This window comes from Epinephelus moara, chromosome 3, assembly GCF_006386435.1.
Source record: "Epinephelus moara isolate mb chromosome 3, YSFRI_EMoa_1.0, whole genome shotgun sequence".
Classification (NCBI taxonomy): domain Eukaryota; kingdom Metazoa; phylum Chordata; class Actinopteri; order Perciformes; family Serranidae; genus Epinephelus; species Epinephelus moara.
This window is the reverse complement of record NC_065508.1, coordinates 10,454,436-10,474,151: the sequence shown is the minus strand read 5'-3', so window position 1 is coordinate 10,474,151 and position 19,716 is coordinate 10,454,436. Positions and strand designations below refer to the sequence as shown.

The 19,716-nt window shown below is 41.1% G+C and overlaps 1 protein-coding gene across 1 annotated transcript; it reads left to right on the top strand.

Moving 5' to 3' along the window:
• The first annotated feature begins 4,208 nt into the window (after positions 1 to 4,208).
• On the top strand, positions 4,209 to 16,951 carry ubtd2 (ubiquitin domain containing 2). The gene is made up of 3 exons (XM_050041179.1): positions 4,209 to 4,396; positions 7,185 to 7,421; positions 15,672 to 16,951. Exons 1-3 carry the CDS (start codon positions 4,327 to 4,329, stop codon positions 16,181 to 16,183), a joined length of 819 nt encoding a protein of 272 aa, XP_049897136.1. The 5' UTR covers positions 4,209 to 4,326; the 3' UTR covers positions 16,184 to 16,951.
• Positions 16,952 to 19,716: the final 2,765 nt, after the last annotated feature.

Sequence of the window (19,716 nt, the reverse complement as noted above, 5' to 3'; positions counted from 1 at the left end):
TGATAGTGGGCCCTAATGTACTGACACTGTAACACTATGATAGGTGCACTGTGCTTTATTCACTCAAAGAAACTCCAATAACAAAAATAAGAGAGCAAGCTTCTGTTGGACAACCATTGATGGTGTGTGATTACACTTAATCTTTAGCGCACGGACGCTCCTGACCTTTTGCCTCCTTCACATCACACACTCAATAAAAGCCGTGTCAATGTCTCTCTGTTGCTGTCTCTCTTTCACTGACACACGTGTGAAAACACACGCACACACATGCACAGAGTATTTTGATACCACAGTCTACAGTTCAAACTCTCTGACTCCATCTACTGACTGGGCCACGTACTGCAGAAGACTGTACATGCACTGTTATGTATTGCTGCAAATATCTGTCAATCAATGACTGACTGATGATTACACTTTAAAAGTACATGTTGCAACACACAACCAAATTTTGAATTGATTCATAAAGAAAACTGGTCATATTCTTGTTCATAACATACAAGGAAATCTGCAGAAATCCATGCAGTCATTAGTGGAAAAATGTCCTTTTACTTCTGCTGTGGTATACATAACATTTACTGTATAACATTGCATGCACATGTACAGATGTATCTGATATTTTCAACCAGACTGTGAGTCTAATGTGAAACATCTGGGACGGACATTTTAATGCTGCACAAATGTGCTTTCCTAGCCCAGATACAAGCACTGTCAACAACAGTGGTTGCCAACCTTTTCCTCTTTTGATCCCTGAAAATAAAGTCGTGTCATCTTGTGACTCTGCGTCGCGTGTTACAAATTTTACACTGAAGGGGCCTCTCCTACTAAAAGAATGATTTTTTTTTTCTCTTTAAATTCTTTCATTTTGTGAAATTACCCAGCAACTCATGAGCAAAATCACTGATTAGACAAAAACCTGAAAAATAATTTGGTGCAGCAGAACTATATTTCGTCTGATTTCCAAATCTATTAGCTCATGACCTCTCAGATTTATCATGTGACCCCATGTGGGCAACCGACCCCCTGCAGCTGGGTCAGCCAAACTCTCTTCTGGTCTGATTTAAATAAGTTAAAGTCCGGCACAATTTTCCAATAATTTGTATGAACAAAGCAAATATTAAAATAGCATCTAAATAAATTATCCTGTTTGGCGACCCCTCAGATTTATCACAAAAATAAATAATTTTGCCATTATAACATTTAATTCTCATCAGGGATGAAACACTAGAGGTCACTGCAGTTCCCAGAAATCAACTTGTCACACTTTCCATGTGTGTTTAGTCAACAGCCTATTCTTGCCTTGAACAGTGTGGGTAACATTTCACAGCTTGCTGAGGCTTCTAACAAAGCTGCATTGAACAAACAACAGTGAGCCTAGGACTTTAATTGGAACCATACAACCACATGTTTTTACAAGCCTAACGTTTCCTTCTAACCTTTTTAGGACATGTCCAATGTAACAATGTGGGTTTGAGATTTTATAAAGCCTCAGTAATATCTGTATAAACTGCACTGCTTGGTCCCAAAAAGAGCAACACTCCCAACTAAAATCACTTCCCTCAGGCGTCACACAGTAGCACCTCCTGAGTAAAACGCCCTCATATAAAGGCAGATGTTTAATGACTTGCGTCATGACGAACGGGAGTCTACACAGAGAAGATAGCACAAAAGATTGTGCTGAATCTCCTGCTGTGACCTTGATCACAAAATATGCAGCGATATGTCAAGTGTATTCTGAGCAAGTTGTTACATCATATTACGTCATTCAGACAATCAGAAAAGGGTTTCCAAGTAAGCTCTCTGCTGCATAAACATGGCTTCTCTCACTTCCTAGCAATGGGAAATAATTGTAATTCCAGACAGCTTTGTTGTAAAATTACCCTCCCTATCCTGTTGCTATTGTGTGTGTGTTTGTGTCTCTGTGTGTACATGAACACATGAGTGCATGTGTGTGTGTGTGTGTTAGTGCCAGTGTGTCAAATTACACTCAAGTCTCTTTAGGACAGTCCTAAAGATAGTGACCAGGCATGAGTGTGTCCATCTGGTGTAGCATTGCAGCACTCGGATGCAGAAATAGAGTGAGTAGAAATACTACGACAGAGAAGATAGAGAGAGAAGAGAGAAGATCAGGCCTACAGTACGCTGAAATATTATGGATCAGAATAAAACTGCAAAAAGAGGAGAACAGATGAGAATAATAATTTAATTTCACTGTGTATCGTAAAATCTGAACAACCTGCAACAAATGTGTGTTAAAACCTAAAAACTATTGATAGCATCATAAAAAGCCCAGCTGCAATGGTGCACAATAACTACATTTTATCTGCAAAATAAAATAAATCTAAAGTGTGTGCTTATTTGAATCAACAACCTGCTTAATCTCACCACTGAGACCCAACTATGCATGAGAGGATAGAATACATTTCACTCTAGTATGATAAAAAAAGCCTCTCTGCAAGAAACACTAAAATAGAACATAATAGTCATCATTATGAAGTAAATTTCCCTCTATATTATAAAATCAATCTTCCTGTGATCAACCTCTGCAACAAATGCATGTGAAAATGAGAAAACTACTTAAAGCATAATAAAAAACAATGTCTCCAAAAAAAGACTAAAATAGAATAGATGGTTGAGATTTATGTAACAGACGATGCTCCTACACACATTCATGTGTATGAGCACATACGATTAGCCATGTGGGTATCATGTGTGTTGAAATCTGTGTGTACCTATGATATACCTAGTTGTTTTTAATTGTATCCTCTAACTTAAGAAACGTATGGGTCTATTTAACTATATCCTACGAAATAATGCACAAGTATTTAAGTTTCTTAAATTTATCATCATATATTATTGTCACTTACTTCCTATTATTGTACTATCTTTGTTTGTTTATTTTTTACGTAGGTATTTATGTATTTTCTTTTTTCTAGGTTACCCTATCTTGTTCGGCCTTTACATATGTTAAACAATCCTCAAAAATGCAATAAATAAATAAAAGCACAACAACTAAATTTCACTCAGCGTTTTAAATCAGATTTTTATCTGCAAAATAAAATTTTAAAAAATCCAAAGTCTAGCCACTGAAACTTTACTAAATGCGAGAACAGAATAGAACAATAATACCATTTCACTCTGCGCTGTGAAATGTGATCAACCTTTGCAACAAATGTGTGTGAAAACAAGGAAACTGCTGATAGCATCATAAAAGACTATCTCAATCTCAGACTCAAATAGAACAGAATGGGACAAAATTGGCCGTGCAATAACTACATTTCACTCAGCGTTCTTAGTTTATCTGCAAAATAAAATTTAAAAAACCTAACGTCTAGCCACTGAAACCCTTCTGCGTGAGAGAACAGAATACAACAATAATACCACTTCACTCTGTGTTGTGAAATGTGATCATCCTTTGCAACAAATGTGTGTGAAAACCAGAAAACTACTGATAGCATAATTAAAATCCAATCTCTGCGAGAAAGACTACAATAGAATAGAATGGACTAAAACAAGCAGCACAATCACTAGATTTCACTGTGCAGTTTAAAAGCTGATTTTTATCTGCAAAATAAACAAATGAATAAATCCAAATTATGTGCCTGTTTGAATCAAGGACCTAATCTAACCAGTATAAACCTGCTATGCATGAGAGAATAAAGCAGAATATAATAGAATAACACAATCTGATCCACCTGTGCAAGAAATTTGAAGTATAGATAGATAGATAGATAGATAGAGTAGAGGGCCCTGCCTGCATGAGGCCAGCAGTAACAGCAGGAGGCTTCTTTGACATTCACAAACACAAGGGTAAATTTGATGTGTCCTCTTCAGGGCAGCAAACAGCTTTTCTGAACACAAAATATAATAACACGTGTCACAGTGCATTATCATCATCATCATCATCATCATCATCACCACAGTCTACAGTCTAAAGGAAGCATTTGCTGCCCGAAAGAGAACGACATCCTTTTCTCTTTTCTTTGACAGTGCACTTCTTCTTTGTTCCTCCGCTCTCCCCCTCTCCCGGTCACCTTGCACCGATGCGAGCCCCCTATCTGTCTCTCCTTCCCCACAGATGAAGAGGAGGATGCCCGCTGCGCCCCGCCACTGCTGCTGAGAAGAAGAGGGGAGGGAGGAAGGGAAGAGGAACGGGAGGACGGGAGGGAGCGAGGAGCAAGGGAAGGACGGGAGGGGAGGAAGTAAGGGAAGAAGGGAAGGGGAGGAGGGGGGCAGAGAGAAAACCGAGAGAGAGGGGCTAGTAGATGTAGCTCTAGCAGTGGGCCGGGGGGTGAGCTACCTAGCCCGGGCTGCTCTGCCGAAACATCCATGGGTGGCTGTGTCGGGAGCCACCACGACTCCTCGGGCAGCTTAAACGAGAACTCGGACGGCACTGGAGGTAACTTACACGGCTTATCGACGTCTGTGAGTGCGCACACGCTCGGCTTTTTATTCAGGGGGGGCTTCCTGGAGGCTTTCTGCATGTTGTCCTGGCTGGAGGTCTGCTGCTTCCCTGTCTTTATACCCGAGCCAGACAGAGCCGGAGACAGACACGGCAGCCGTCCCGGGTATCTCCCTCCACACAGCGGGCCTTGAAGCCAGAAATGACGCCTCTTGGCTACTTTATAAACTGGGGGATATTCACTGTGCGACGATGCCTCCCTTTGTTCTTTGGGTTTTTGACTGAGCTAGCCGGCTAAAAATGTAGCCTAGTTAGCTTGCTAGCTTTTCTGCATAACAAATATGGGTCACAGACGGCAATGGCATGCAAGGGAGTGATACAGTCTGATTTTAATTATGTCCTGACTCTCAGGCGAGGCAGAAGTCACTGTTTTCCCAATGCAAGCTGCACTTATGATTATTGTTCGGCTGTTTTTTGTATGAACTGTTTTGTATAAGCGAGGTGTTGGGGCATGTTTAGTGCTGGGAAGTGTTGGGGAGGAAAGAGGAGGAGGAGGAGGAGCAGGAGGTGTCAAAAGTTAAAGGGTGCTTCAGCGTTATGATAAAGGAAGTGTGTTTTGAACAAGGCCCGAGTGCACTGAGCACCATGCTGCCCATCCACCATGAGCAGACCACAGTTGAAGGCTGAAATAAATTGGGTTTATTGTATTCAATCAGCAGTAAACGGTATTGCATGCAGTGCCTGAGATTATGGAGCATGATAAACTGTAAAAAAATATTTGTGTAAGCTGTTTCTGGTGATGCTATAACTAAAAAGTGCATTGAATGTGGTGGATGTCCACTGGTGCAGTTATGTAGTTTACAGGAGACACTGTCAGTGTACAGTAGATGGCAGACAGAGATGGCTATGTCATGCAGAAGTGCCCCTGGCTGGATTTGAATCAGTGATGTTGTGCTTAGATCTCAACCACAAGGCCCCTCTTGCAGAGATCGTTATCAGGCTGAGGTGCTGTAGACAACTTTGTACTGTAGTTTCCTGCTTTTCTGGTCCAAGGAGGGATTCCACTACTGGCCAGTGCGTTACTGTAAGCACAGATGCGGAGATAGGGGGTGGGGATTGACCACTTAAGAGATGCTGAGATACACCCTGGTTTCCGTAATGTCTTCCTTTTTGCCGTTACATCCCTCTCAACGACTTCTTCGGACTTCCTGGCCGTTTAGATGTCACATAAACAGGTTTCAGAGATCCCTCTATCTGCGAAGGAGTGTGTGTAGTAACAAGAAGCTATGCAGTGTTAAAACAGATGCAGACCAGCAGCTGTTACTCGACACCCTTTTTGATGAGGAGAGAGATGAGACAATTAGACCCAAACACATGTAAATTTATCTGCAGGTGTTAGAACTAGGTTTACTTAGTCCAAGCATAGTGATATTTTTTTATTATAAAATCATCTTTGTACACATACTGACCCACATAGGGAATTACTAAGAGTATGAACACACGGACAACTAATCAGTTTGGTGTTAGCATACAAGTACGTACACATGAATCCACGCAGGGATCTCTGTCCAATAACTTTTTTGAAGTACATTCTGTTTTCGTTTGAGTCAATATGAGCTGCTGCTGCGGCTGCGGCTGCTGCTGTTGTTTACATAATCACATGTGTGGTTAATGGTGTTTATATATGCTATTATCTGTTTGAGTTAGACATCTAAATTTCCCCACAGGCACCACTACGGTTTGTCTTATTTTGTCAAACCAAGATCCTCATTTACCTTCCGTCCCTTGATTAAGTGTCATAATCTGCTGGCTTTATGAGCCATTTTAAAAACAGAAAACTCTTATAGCAGCGTATAAATCTTGTATACAGGTGAATCATGACATTTTCCACCACCAAAGAGGGAAAAAGTCAAAGTAAGCGTAAACAGTCTGTCTGTTTGAGCACGTATTTACTACAAACAGTCAGTTGAAGGTTGGTGTTATCGGACTGTGCCATGTGATCGTCGGAGTACATGTGTACCAGCAGCAGGTGTAACTCAACACCTTGATCCGTCATCCTCTCCTCTCTCTTCTCCTCTGTCTCTGTGTTGCGCACACACAAACACACACACACACACACACACACACACACACACACACACACGTACACACCATCCCGTACCTGTCGTCCCCTTCGGTGTTGATCCAGATGGTGTTATTCATCAGCCATTCTGCTGCAGATGGAGCACTGTTAGATGCTATAACCCTAACCTTGTAACTAGGTTTAGTAACACAACACTTCTAGCTTCACTTCTGCTCAGTCTGAGTGTGTGCTCTGTGTGTTTGATGGTGTAGGCTCATGTTTTATTTGTCATCTGAACATAGTTGTGTACTTACGCAATCTTACAAGAGTGCTACTTTGTTTAAGATAAACCCTAACTCTTTGTATTCCCCCTGTTTCAATTAATTTCCATCTCTACCTCTCATTTTCATCCTCTGTGTATTCCCCCGTCATCTCACTTTCTCTATCATCTTCCACACTGCCTCTATCTGCTTTCTCTTCCCAACATCCCCATTTGTTTCTGTTTTTCTTATGTCCTTATCTTGATTATCCCTTCCTCCCACCCCCACATTTCTTTCTTTTCTCACATCCCTCCATTTACCCCATCCCCACTCTCATGCTCTGTGTATATTTGTCTATCTTTCCCTTCTCTGCTCCTCTTCTTCATCTCCCCTCCCACCGTCCTGTCTTCTACCTCTCTTTCTTCTCTCTCCATCTCTCCTTTCCTCTCTCTCTTCCTCCCAGTGGCTCTAGGGCGTAACCAGCCCCTGAAGAGAGAGCGGCCTAAATGGAAAAGTGACTACCCGATGACTGAAGGCCAGCTGCGCAGCAAGAGAGATGAGTTCTGGGATACGGCGCCAGCATTTGAGGGCCGGAAGGAGATCTGGGATGCGCTGCGGGCTGCGGCCAGCGCCTTTGAGAGCAATGACCACCTGCTGGCTCAGGCCATCCTCGACGGGGCCAGCATCACACTGCCGCACGGTAACACACATTTCCACAGTGGTAGATGTAGCAGATACCTCACTGAATACTCTGTTTGACTTTATGTAGGACATTGCAGTTGATGATTACCACCTCAAGAATTTCAACGCCCTCTTTCTCAAGAGAAAATCAAACTCAGGATCTCAGCTGTAGAGAATTTCCTTACAGTCTCACACTCTGTGTTTTTTTTGTTTTTTTTTGGTGAACTTTTATTTTCATTTTTTCTGTTATGATTAGGAAGTGGTTGATTGCAAGTTAATGAGAGTACAGGAAACAACAAGCATGCATTCTAAGAGAGACCAAGCAAGGGACTGAAAGTAGAGACAAGCTCGGGCAATTCAAAGCAAGTTGAAGTATGCACGGTGTTCACGCTGTAAAGAATTACAAAATACTGCACACTCAGAGCTCCCTTATTTTTCGTTATGCTGGTGATGTAAATCTGAAACGATTAGCAGATTAATCGATTGCTCAGTCAACAGAAAATTAATTAGAAATTAAATAGAATAAATTTAATAATTGTGTCAGTTGTTTAGTTAGGCAAAAAATGCCAACATTTGCCAGTAACGTCGTACATGATGAAGTAAATTGAATACTTTGAGTTTTGGACTGTTGGTCAGGCAAAACAAGACATTTGAATACAGAACAGAAACATTTCAAATTTTTCTGGCATTTTACAGACAAAACTATTAATTGAGAAAAGGTTAATTTCACTCCAGGAGCAACTCAGAAAGCTACAAAAAGGCAATTAAATGTTTGGAATACCAAATTTTAAAGCAGATTTGTGAAGTTTAATTGGAGCAACATTCACACATTATTCGGTGCATGTAGTGTATTATTTCTTGTTAGTTTAAAACAGGAAAGTGAGTGGATTTTTTCTAATTGCAAAAGAGTATGAGACAGTTTGTATGTGTTGACTTTTAACAATAGGAATGTACCAAAACAAGACACTGATGGACGAACAGGACGAACTTGTTTCAGACGCATCCAGTCAGTGATCTGTTTATCTTTGGATTCTGCAATCCATTTATTCACAGTTCAAAATACATACGCTCGCTATAGCTTAGGTTGATTGTAGCATTGTGCATATTCGACTACAGTGATGTTTTCATTCAGCAAATTCAGACTCAAGCACGGCAAGCTGACACACTGACATCCTTACACGTTCAAAACCTGTTTACTGTTCCACACTGCTGTTAGGAGTGCTCGAGGGCTTTCTACCAGAAAGACTTCTCTTGGTTAAGGTTAAGAAAAGAGTCGTGGTTTGGATCAAAATGAATAAATTTCAGTCAGAAGAATGCCTACAAGGAAACTTCTCCCATGTGCGTTCCACACTCCACATTACCTGTAGTTTAGCTATATGCAGTTCCTTTATCAGTGCTCCACCCTGTGTTCAGTGTCAGAACTGCATGTGTATACATGTAGCCACCTCATGTTTTAGATGAGGATAAATAAAACAAACAGAAAACTATATTATGGCTCTAGCATTTAGAATGTACTGTATACAGTTAGTGTGAAGTGTGAAACACACTTAGAGTGACTTGCTTCCTCTCCACCTGCCAACTATCAGTCACAACTGTTAAACTGAGACGTAGATAGGAAATGAAGCATGTTGCTGCAACTGCACAGACAATCTCTTGCCTCAGACATGTTCAAAGACTGATTTCGGTCGATAGTTTCAGAACAGCCTTTATGTTTCTCTGGCTTGAAAAGTGTAAGTAAAATACATTCATCTCAAGCTGCATCTTTGGCCCTCAAAGACCACAGTAAGAAATGCAAAATTAGTGAGATGGCTTTGCCAGGCCATGACATACATTCCTGCCACCAGACGGCATCCGTTACCACTGGGGGGCCACTGGCTATCAGCTCTCAGATATTAATAGGTTACATCAACAGAGTTCGAGTTGAGAAGCCAAAGGATGTAACAAAACTTCCTCTGGAAGTTATCTTACACATCCTCCGTGGTTTCAAGTGTCATCTGATGCTGAAGTTACATAAACAGGAAGTAAACCTTGCCATACATGACTTTACATTTCTGTTTGGGTGAGTGGCTTCTGCACGATAATTGAGTGTTTAATGATTCCAAGCAGCTATAATCATTTACAGTATTCAGCCTGCAGTTAAAAAGAGTTTCAGATGCTAAACCTCTAAGTGTATCTCAATGAGCACATTGTGATGTTTAGACTTTAGCTATTAGGAGGTATATGCTGTATGAGGAATCAATAAATAATAAATGAAAGGGGGCGTGTCTCTGCACTTTTGAAAGTAAGATTTAATGAAGTAATTGCATACGTTTGTATAAAAACTTACTGGAGTGCATTCTCACAGAACAAATCAATAAAACTGGCTCAGATTCAGGAATCCCAACAACTCCACACAGTATTATCAGCTGCTTGTGCGGGCTTTTTGTGGATGTGCGTCATTCTCTTGATTCCTAATTCATATCACCTCAGAGTCATATTACCTCAACTGCGGAAAGGAAAGGTTACCTTTGTCCTGTTCAATGATGTCGTGGTGAGGTTTGGATGGTGACGCATCATTTTGTCTCGATGATGGCGTTCTCGGTTTCACCTGACTCTCCAGACTTTCATATAAGAGTCCAGAAGTGTGTTTTTTATGTATCAGTGAAAGTTAAATCATTAACTGATAGAACATAAATTCTCATTGTGTCGAAACTACAACTGCAACAATTAGTTAATTAATCAATCGGTTGACAGAAAATTTATTAGCAACTATTTTGATAGTTTTTGTTTTTTTTTGTAGTCTTTTTGTTGGCAAAAAACCCATTTGCCAGTAAATATGGGAATTTGGTGTTTTTATTTGTCATACCTGATAATGAACTGAATCGCTTTGGATTTTTGGACTGTTGGTCGCCTAAAATATTATGTTTAAGTCTGTCAGCTTGGGCTCTGAGAAATTACACAGGACGTGTATTGTGGCTATTTTCTGACAGTTTCTTGACAAAACAATTAATTTAGAAATCAAAGGGCAGATGAATCAGTAATGAAAATAGTTTCGGCCTAAGTCAAAGGAAAACAAAGGTGGACATAATTATTCTGTTAGCAGGCCAACAGGGACACTAAATCTCAAGGTCAGCTCAACCTGAATAAGATTCGGGTATATCAGTTACCAACAGACAGACTTATTATGCATGTAAACATAGTCAGTGTCTTGTCCTGGGCCATTCCCTTTAGTAGTTTGGCCAGGTCAGATCAGATCCCGCTGGGCTGCAGCTGTGGATTCCCCAGGCCTGATGTCACCATTTCACTAATCCAGCACTCCAGTACAAAGAGCAGCCAGGTCACTTAAATATTTTTATTACTCACAACTTTATGCCTCTCCATTGCTCAATTTCTTTGCTTTCACTATTTCAGTTTCAATTTGGTACTTATGTTGCATTCACATGCTCTTCAGCTGATCCAATTTCCTGAGTTGAGAAAGGGTTCTTCCAACTGCTGTAAGTCGTAATGTGGAATCAACGTGGACGCTACAACAAAGATGTGTTGTATTTTATTGCTCAGAGCATTTAAAAACACATTGATAACAGTTTGAAGCTTTATACTACAAAATGATTATTCCCACATTTGTTGCTGCACCAGTACATCCCCTAAAACTATTAAAGTATTGCTTTACCTGAATAATGCTAATAAATAACTTATCCAACTGATCTAGGTCTACGTGGACAGCAACTACAGCTTACAACGTAATACTATTGTTGGAATTGCATGTGAGTAAACAATTGGCTCACAATAGGTGCATTAATAAAATGTTTTCCATCAACCGAACATTTACTTTTGCCCACCCTGTGCTCGTATGCCAAATTTTTTGCTCACTTTTCGAGTTGTTGTCCTGACTCGATATGGTGTTCGTGTGAATTTTTGCAGTCAGGACCTTATTTTTCCAATTATTCCAACACTACACAAATGCAGGGATGGGCACAGTGGTGCTTTGAGCTAAAAGCTCAGCATGCTAACATGCTCACAGTGACAAGGCTAACATGCTAATAGTTAGCAGGTTTAGTGTTTACTATGGTCAGAATGTTAGTTTAAGGTGTTAGCATGCTCACTTTTTCTCATTAGCACAAAACACAAAATACATCTGAGGCTGAAGAAGAAAAGTCAGGGTATCAAAGAGGACATGAATGTGTAGAGTTTCTAAATTTATAATGGCAGTCCATTCAAAAATTGAGACATGTCACTCACAACCACAAATGTGGTGTCCACATGGTGGCACTAGATGGAGAGTCAGTTTATCTCCAAAGTTGATAGGATTCATCCTCTGGGGACTGAATATCTGTAAATAAAGTTTCATGGCAATCTACGCAATAGTTGCTGACATTTCAGTCTGGAGGAAGGTGAAAAATATTATGTCACTGTGGGACTAGTCGGTTAAGTCGCGGCTTTCTAAGAAGCAGTCAGTGATCCTGCAGATTCTTTTAACTGCTTGAATTACCTCCATTACTGTACCAACACATATTATATAATGTAGACTTTGTTGTGGCCATTTAGAAAATGGAACTGGGTATTTAAAGTTCTTTAAAACTCCCACTGCATTCATAATGGAGACTTTTCGATCATTAGGGATGCATCAGTTAATGGGCTCCTTTGTCCGTGTGTGTAATTAGATTGGAGGACAACTTGATCTGCGGTCTTCAAAAGTGACACTGTGAAGCAGAAAATGGGAGCCATTTGCATCAGCTGTTGGTCAACATGTAGGATTCTATCCAGCCTGCGACAAATGAAAACTTCATGTTCACTGATTCACATTATTATTATAGGCCTTATGTTTTCAACCGTAACCAGTCAAACTGCTTTTTGGGTGGCCATGCGAAACAGCACCAAAGCATCTCTCATGTAAACAAATGTTTTCTTGCTTTGATCATAAAATTTAATCTCTTAAATTCGGTGCAAGGCTGATCCCTTCTCTTGCAGGGATGTTTTTCCAATCTAAAGTCTTGTTTAATGAAATCCCACAACCAAAGGCATTAGCACCACCTGGAATCCATTAGCATTCTGCAGCTGAAGGATAAACACTAAGGTGGAGCCAACTGGAGAGGAATAAAACAAGTGAGATACACAGGCATCGAGATCCGTATCCAAATTGTGTTTATTGTATGTCAGTGAACTATGTGTAACATTTATCTTGTATTTACATTAGCTTTCTGTGACATTGGCTGGTTGTAAGCACCTGGCCCGTTTGTTTTGGAGAGGAAGAGGCCTCTGCAGATAATTTGGTTCCTGATAAAAAAACCTATCAAACAATGAACACTGAAGGAATTGTAAGCGGGAGAAGTTTCAGGCGGTTGCAATCTGCAATTCTGGCCACTAGATGCCACTATTCCCCCCTAAAATCTAACACACTTCTTTTTCTTTTATACATTTGTGATTAAACTGGTCTACAGAACAATTGGCACATCTGAATGCAGTGAGGTGTGCTGACATATCTGAGATCAGATAGCTCATCTGAAGCTGGTGAATCCGAATCCCTGGATTTATTTGCACATGTTGATATTTCAGTTATGCTACTGGCAAGCAGAGAGAGAAGATAAACCTTTATTGATCGTCAGAGGGGAAGTTTGGTTGTTAAAGCAGCACAAAGACAGCAATAGTACAGATAAATAGAGAGTAAAATAATACATAACAATAGGAGCTTTAATACATTAAAAACATGCTTACCAGTGATGTCACTATGTCAGTATGCCACCAAATTATTTGGCTGCATAAGTTTGAAGAGTTTGCCTTTGCAAGTGGTTTTTGGTGAGTGCAGTTGTTACAAGGCACTGCACACTTGTTATCCACAATACTACACGTTTCAGTAAGTGACGCTCTTTCTTTCCGCCCCCTACTCTCTCTCACTCTCATATTCACTCTGCTAGACCGTGTCCTGTGATGCAGCGTTGCCTTAATGTCCTCACCTTGACCACAGCAGTCGTCATACAGAGCAGAGAATAGCGTCCTGTGGGCTTGTGCTGACTCAACTCACTCTCACTTACCACAAAACTCATTGTCTCTCTCAAGCGGCTTGTGCCTCCGCTCAAGTCATAAAACAACACGAGAGCGGTGCAGCGTTGTTTATAAAAAGGACTTTAGAGGGGCCTTCTTGGGTTTGTGGGGAAAGTTTTCACCTCGATCTTTAATTGTTTGGATCGTATTTTAAGACTGTCTTCAGAGAAACATAACCATCCTTTAAAAACCATTAAAAACACATAACGTTGGGGAAAAATTGGCTGTTTATGGATTTTACTCATGGTTGTATTTTACTCTTAAGCTGCCCAAAGAAATAGCTAGGCCCCTGAAAGTGTCCAGTGCTTTTTATTGGTGTTTTTTAAAATTCATTTTTGTAATGGTTAAATATAACAAATAGAAAATGAAAAGGGACTGATACCATTTTTATAGGAGGGGTTAGGCTACATTCATTCTTGGAACCCATTGGCTGTATTCGGAGTCTGACTTCCGGCAGACGGCGATACACCCTCTGGGGGCAGATCCCCGATTTTTTGGCATTCCGGTTTGATTTGGGCGGAGGAGGCGAATTTCCGTTTCCGACTTCCGTTTATATATAAGTAAATATGCTGAACCATTGCAATGGATTCAGAGTTTGCAGTGACGGCAATTATGTTCCGCCTCGTTAGTTCACCGCACGGACCGTTTAACCTGGCAACAACTGCAGCCGGCTCAAACGTGATCGGTCAGTATCATGCGGACTACAAACCTACAACCGAAACCAGGGCTCTTCCGCTCTTCTTCCGGAGGCAAGATCTCCAGGGTTTGCCTACAGACTCTACATTCACTGAATGCAGAGTCTGTATATAGAGACTAGGCTACATTTTACAAAGGTAACAATACATACAGTGTTTATTTTGTTGCTTTAACAAGTAATAGTGATTATTTTGGTTCAAAATAAAACGTGGTTATCATAGGATGAACATGATGATCTCTGGCCTCCATGGCACCCTCACATCCCACCCCAGTGGCTGGGCCCCAGAGAGGTTTCCCCTTCTTAGCCACCCATTACCACAAAGTAGCTGGTGTTTTCAGGTGTGAAAAGTATTGACACTGAACTATTGTGCACTGGGGGACCTGTCTAAAATCCCCTTGAGGATCACTGGGGGCCCCCCTGTGAATACCACTGTATGAAGTTTCTGTCTGTGGAATACTATGACCTCTCCACTACATCTTATCCCCCCCACTCTCCACCAACTGCATACTCTGGGTCTGAATCACAGCTGGTCAGCAGTGACATAATGTCTTTGAATGTAGGACTCCAACAGGAGCATGACATTCCCTTTTCTCCTGGTTTCACTTTTGTATCCTCACAGTCTTTGTTTTGAGTGAGTCTGTCTCTCATTTCTCCATTTCATCTTACAGGGAAATGTAAACTGAAGGTTCTGTTTTCGTTTTGTTAGATGGTAAAATGACAGGGCTTTAAGTTTATGAGTGCAGTAATGAAAACATACAAAAGAGCATGGTTATTTAAATACAATATGCATGTGCCAAAAAGTTGTCAAGCTCAAGCAAAACAAGGTACCAAAAAACATGACTTAGTCAGACCTGTTGTTTGAAAGTTAAAAATTAAGTGAAAGGTTGAGGATTTACCTGAAATGATCACTTTAGTTGTTAATCGCTTTGTATTGGAACTTCCCAGTTAAACATTTACCTAGTGTACTGAATATAACTATGAGCACAGTTATGTTTACATAGGTATGCCAGTCACAGAAAGCTGCTGCAGATGATGGTTTATAGCTTCCAGTATGTAGACATGATAAGAAGTGTGCATATAGCTGTGGTAAGTCCAGCAGACCATTACAGCAAACTGAATCCTGACGTAACATGGCGATGTTTCGCTTCACTTTTCACTGTGAAATGTGTGGTTTACATTAATGGGTTAAAATAGACTTGTTAAAATGTTCTGTGTCCCACCAGACTCTTGATGAGTACGTTAACATGGACGGTAATATTCCACTATTATTCTGAATGTGAAAATATTTTGAATTTGATACAGACAGCATATTTCATTTGGATATTCCAAATTAGGCCTTTTCCTGAATGTAGCATTTGCCAATTCAGAAGTGGGATATGTTGGGGCCCTAACATGTTAGGGCATGTTAATCGGAGTATACACAGATTTGTGTAAACGGGAACATTAGTAGAATATTGTTTTTCATTAGCCAGCCTAGTAGGAATATTACCTTTTTTGGAATAAGTTAAGTTGTAATAAAGGTAAAAGTATTGACATATTTTCCCATTCTTCCAGGAGCTCTGACTGAATGCTACGATGAACTGGGGAATCGCTACCAGCTGCCAGTCTACTGCCTCTCTCCTCCCGTTAACATGATCGAGGAGCGCTCTGATGAGCCGGACGGTTCAGATCCAGACTCCGGGGCGGCAGACCCATCCACGGGAAGCGCCAGTGACCCTGGCTCAGGAGGGGAGTGCCAGCTTCGGCTCCGGCTCTCCACGGGTCGCGACCTCCGCCTGGCGGTCCGTTCCACGGACACAGTGGGCATGATGAAGCGTCGTCTGCACAGTCAGGAGGGTGTGCCTGCCGCAACCCAACGCTGGTTTTTCTCAGGTCGGCCGCTGACAGACAGGCTGCGCTTGGACCAACTCAACATCTCCAGGGACTACGTAGTGCAGGTCATCCTCAGCCAGCCGCCACAGCCAGAGCCGGTGTCAACACCAGGACACACACCAGAGGCCTGTGGGCCAGTGGCAGTGGAAGGAGTGTCTGCACTGCCGCAAGAGCCCACGCCGGTGGAGAATTAACTCCTCCCAACCTGGCGGCCTGGAGGTGGGCAGTATAAAAGAAGGAGGAGGATAACAAGGGAGAAAGAAAGAATGAAAGATTCTGACTTTTCTCTTTTTGGTTTGCTCTCTTCTCTTCTCTTCTCTTCTCTTCTCTTCTCTTCTCTTCTCTTCTCTTCTCTTCTCTTCTCTGCTCTTGTTGGCTGTCTGCCAGAGCAAAAGGACTCTTGAATTGAGAAAAAGACTCTTAACTTTTGGTTTTACACGTTGAAATTTTGACCTTTTTGAAGTATTTTTAACTGTTCCTATGGAAACCAAACAACAAAAAGAGAACTTTGTCAGGTGGCGTAAAGGGTTTTCTTAGCAACACTGATGTTCGAATGTTTCTGTGTTTCAGTTTTCATTCAAGTTCTGCTATCTGGCAAAGCTCGGTCAGCAGAATTCAGTTTATGGGGCTACAGGGTTATACATACATTTCCATTACAGTACAATTCAACACGGGACGTTCAGAAAGGAAGGAATAAAGATAGTTTAACAATCACGACAGTTATTCAGACAATTCTTCTTAATTATATGTGAATCAAATCAAGAACACTTTCTCACTCGGGGGTTCAGTCAGTATGCTAACAGCTGTAAAGCAAGGTTGCTAGTTAGTTAACAGATGTGTTCTCCCGCCTGTCAAGAGGTTGCTGTCGGGGGATAGGACAATGTGTTAGCAAGCTGCCGCTGGATTAAACGCTTTATTTCACTCTGCTTCACAGAACAATCATGTAATAAACATTAAGTAGTCAGTGTGTGTGTGCGTGCGTGCTAGCGAGCGTGGATGTTCATATATGATCAAGACACAACCACACTTATTCATGTGGCAAAAGGATGGAGCATCAGAAACACAGTTGCATATTTTGATTAAAAATAGAATGTTTTTAATTAAAATTGATCATTGTTTCTATTCCTCGATCTCTGTCTAATTTTTGTTTTGGTCATTTTCATATTTTGATGAAGAGGCAGGGCAAAAATCATGGCAGTATGTCACAATACACTCACTGACCACTTTATTAGGTACACTTGCTAGTACTAGGTTCGACCACTTTTGCCTTCAGAACTACCTTAATTCTCAGTGGCATAGATTCAACAAGGTGCTGGAAACATTCCTCACAGATTTTGGTCCATATTGACATGATAGCATCACACAGTTGCTGCAGATTTGTCGGCTGCACATCCATGATGTGAATCTCCCGTTCCACCACATCCCAAAGGTGCTCTACTGGATTGAGATCTGGTGACTGTGGAGGCCACTGGAGTACAGTGAACTCATTGTCATGTTCAAGAAACCAGTTTGAGATGATCTGAGCTTTGTGACATGGTGCGTTATCCTGCTGGAAGTAGCCATCAGAAGATGGGTACACTGTGGTCATAAAGGGATGGACACGGTCAGCAACAATACTCAGGTAGGCTGTGGTGTTTAAACCATGCTCAGTTGGTACTAAGGGGCCCAAAGTGTGTCAAGAAAATACCCCCCACACCATTACACCACCAGCAGCAGCCTGAACCGTTGATACAAGGCAGTATGGATCCATGCTTTCATGTTGTTTACACCAAATTCTGACCCTACCATCTGAATGTTTCAGCAGAAATTGAGACTCATCAGAACAGGCAACGATTTTCCAACCCTCTGTTGTCCACAGGTCAGCCTGTGTGAATTGTAGCCTCCGTTTCCTGTTCTTAGCTGACACGAGTGGCACCTGGTGTGGTCTTCTGCTGCTGTAGCCCATCTTATTGTTATCAGAGTTACTGTTGCCTTTCTATCATCTTGAGCCAGTCTGGCCATTCTCCTCTGACCTCTGGCATCGTCATTTTTAACTGCCGCTCACTGGATATTTTCTCTTTGTCGGACCATCCTCTGTAAACCCTAGAGATGGTGGTGGTGAAAATCCCAGTATATCAGCAGTTTCTGAAATACTCAGACCAGCCCGTCTGCCTAAATGCATAAAGTTGCTGCCACGTGATTAGCTCATTAGCTATTTGCACTAACAAGCAGTTAAACAGGTGTACCTAATAAAGTGGCTGGTGAGCGTATGTTCTTGCAATATCGATTTACAGTCTCATAAAGACTTTCAATGCAGGTTTGTGGCTGGTAATCACTGTTTAAAAGGCTGAAAATTGCAGTTATCTCTGGTATCTTGGGGCAAAGTGTCGTACGAGAATCATGTCATTCACTCTAATTCAGACCAGACAAAATTAACTTATCTAAGATTAAGATTTATCTTTCTTGCTTGGAGTTAGAGATTGACACCACTATCATGTCGTTACAGTAAGTAACAAGCAGCCAGATAGCTTAGCTTAGCATTACGACTGGAATCAGGGGAACAGCTTGCCTGGATCTGTACATAGGAATAAGGATAAGGCTACCTACACCTCTGACGCTAACTAATCAGCGCAGAATATCTTGTTTGTTTTTTCCATACATAAACAGAAATGTTAAAATGGCAGGTTGTGGGTTTTTTGTGCTAGAACAATTTCTTAATGTCAACAGGCCACTATAGGAGAAACCTCAGGATGATACCAGCCAGGGTAAGTAATAGTCCCAACACATACAGCTCAAATGAGCTAGTGGGTGGATTTTGTTACCTTTAGGACAGAGCTAGGCTCGCTGTTTCCCTCTACTTCCAGTCTTATTGCTAAGCTAAGCTAACCTTAAAAAGTACAATCAATCTAAAATTAAAACTATTCCTTAAAAAACCCTTAATCGATATATATCAGCCGACAAATATACCGATAAATCCACAATAAGTTAATATTAGTCATCAATAATATCACAGCTGATTTAATCTTGCTCTTCCTTAAACAGCATTAAGCAGAACAGTCTCTGTTTTCCTCTCTCATTTCCTTATTTCACCTTCCTTCTTTTAAAGCTGCTCATTCCCACCAGGCAGAACATGAAAATTCCTTGAAAAGAACACAGTGATGCAAAGAGAGCAGAAGCTGCTGTAAGCTTTGTGTTTGAATGAAGTGCTGTCGTCTGGTATTCCCAAATGTGGAAACGTCATTCGGCCATCAATGGAATGAGGAAGGAACTAACCTGTCTGCTAACAATCCGTTGTGTTAACTTCTGTAAAGAAATGTCCTTAGAATTAAAGTAGAGGAAGAAGGAGCGCTAATGGTCTGTTTTCATGCTATTAGACGTGAAAGGTCAGGCTGTACGTGAGTGACGGGTAGAGGGGAAGTGGATAGAAGGTCAGTGTGGTATTAAATCTCCAGTACACCACAACTGTGGCTTTTTTTTGTGTAAAATAACTCGATACATCACACCTGGTCTCAAAATGTTATTTTCTCTGTTTTGAGACACTACTCTTAAAGAGAAAATGTGTCACTCGCTGGTCTGACATATCTGATGGATTTATTGGTTTGGGGGAGGTTTGTTGGAAGTTTCCTTGATTTGTAAAATGTTTAATATGCGACAGGTATATGCTATCAGAGTAGGTGAAATTAAATGACAGTTGTATGCAACATACAAGTAAAACTATGACTATATAAATACAACAGTGATTTAGTTC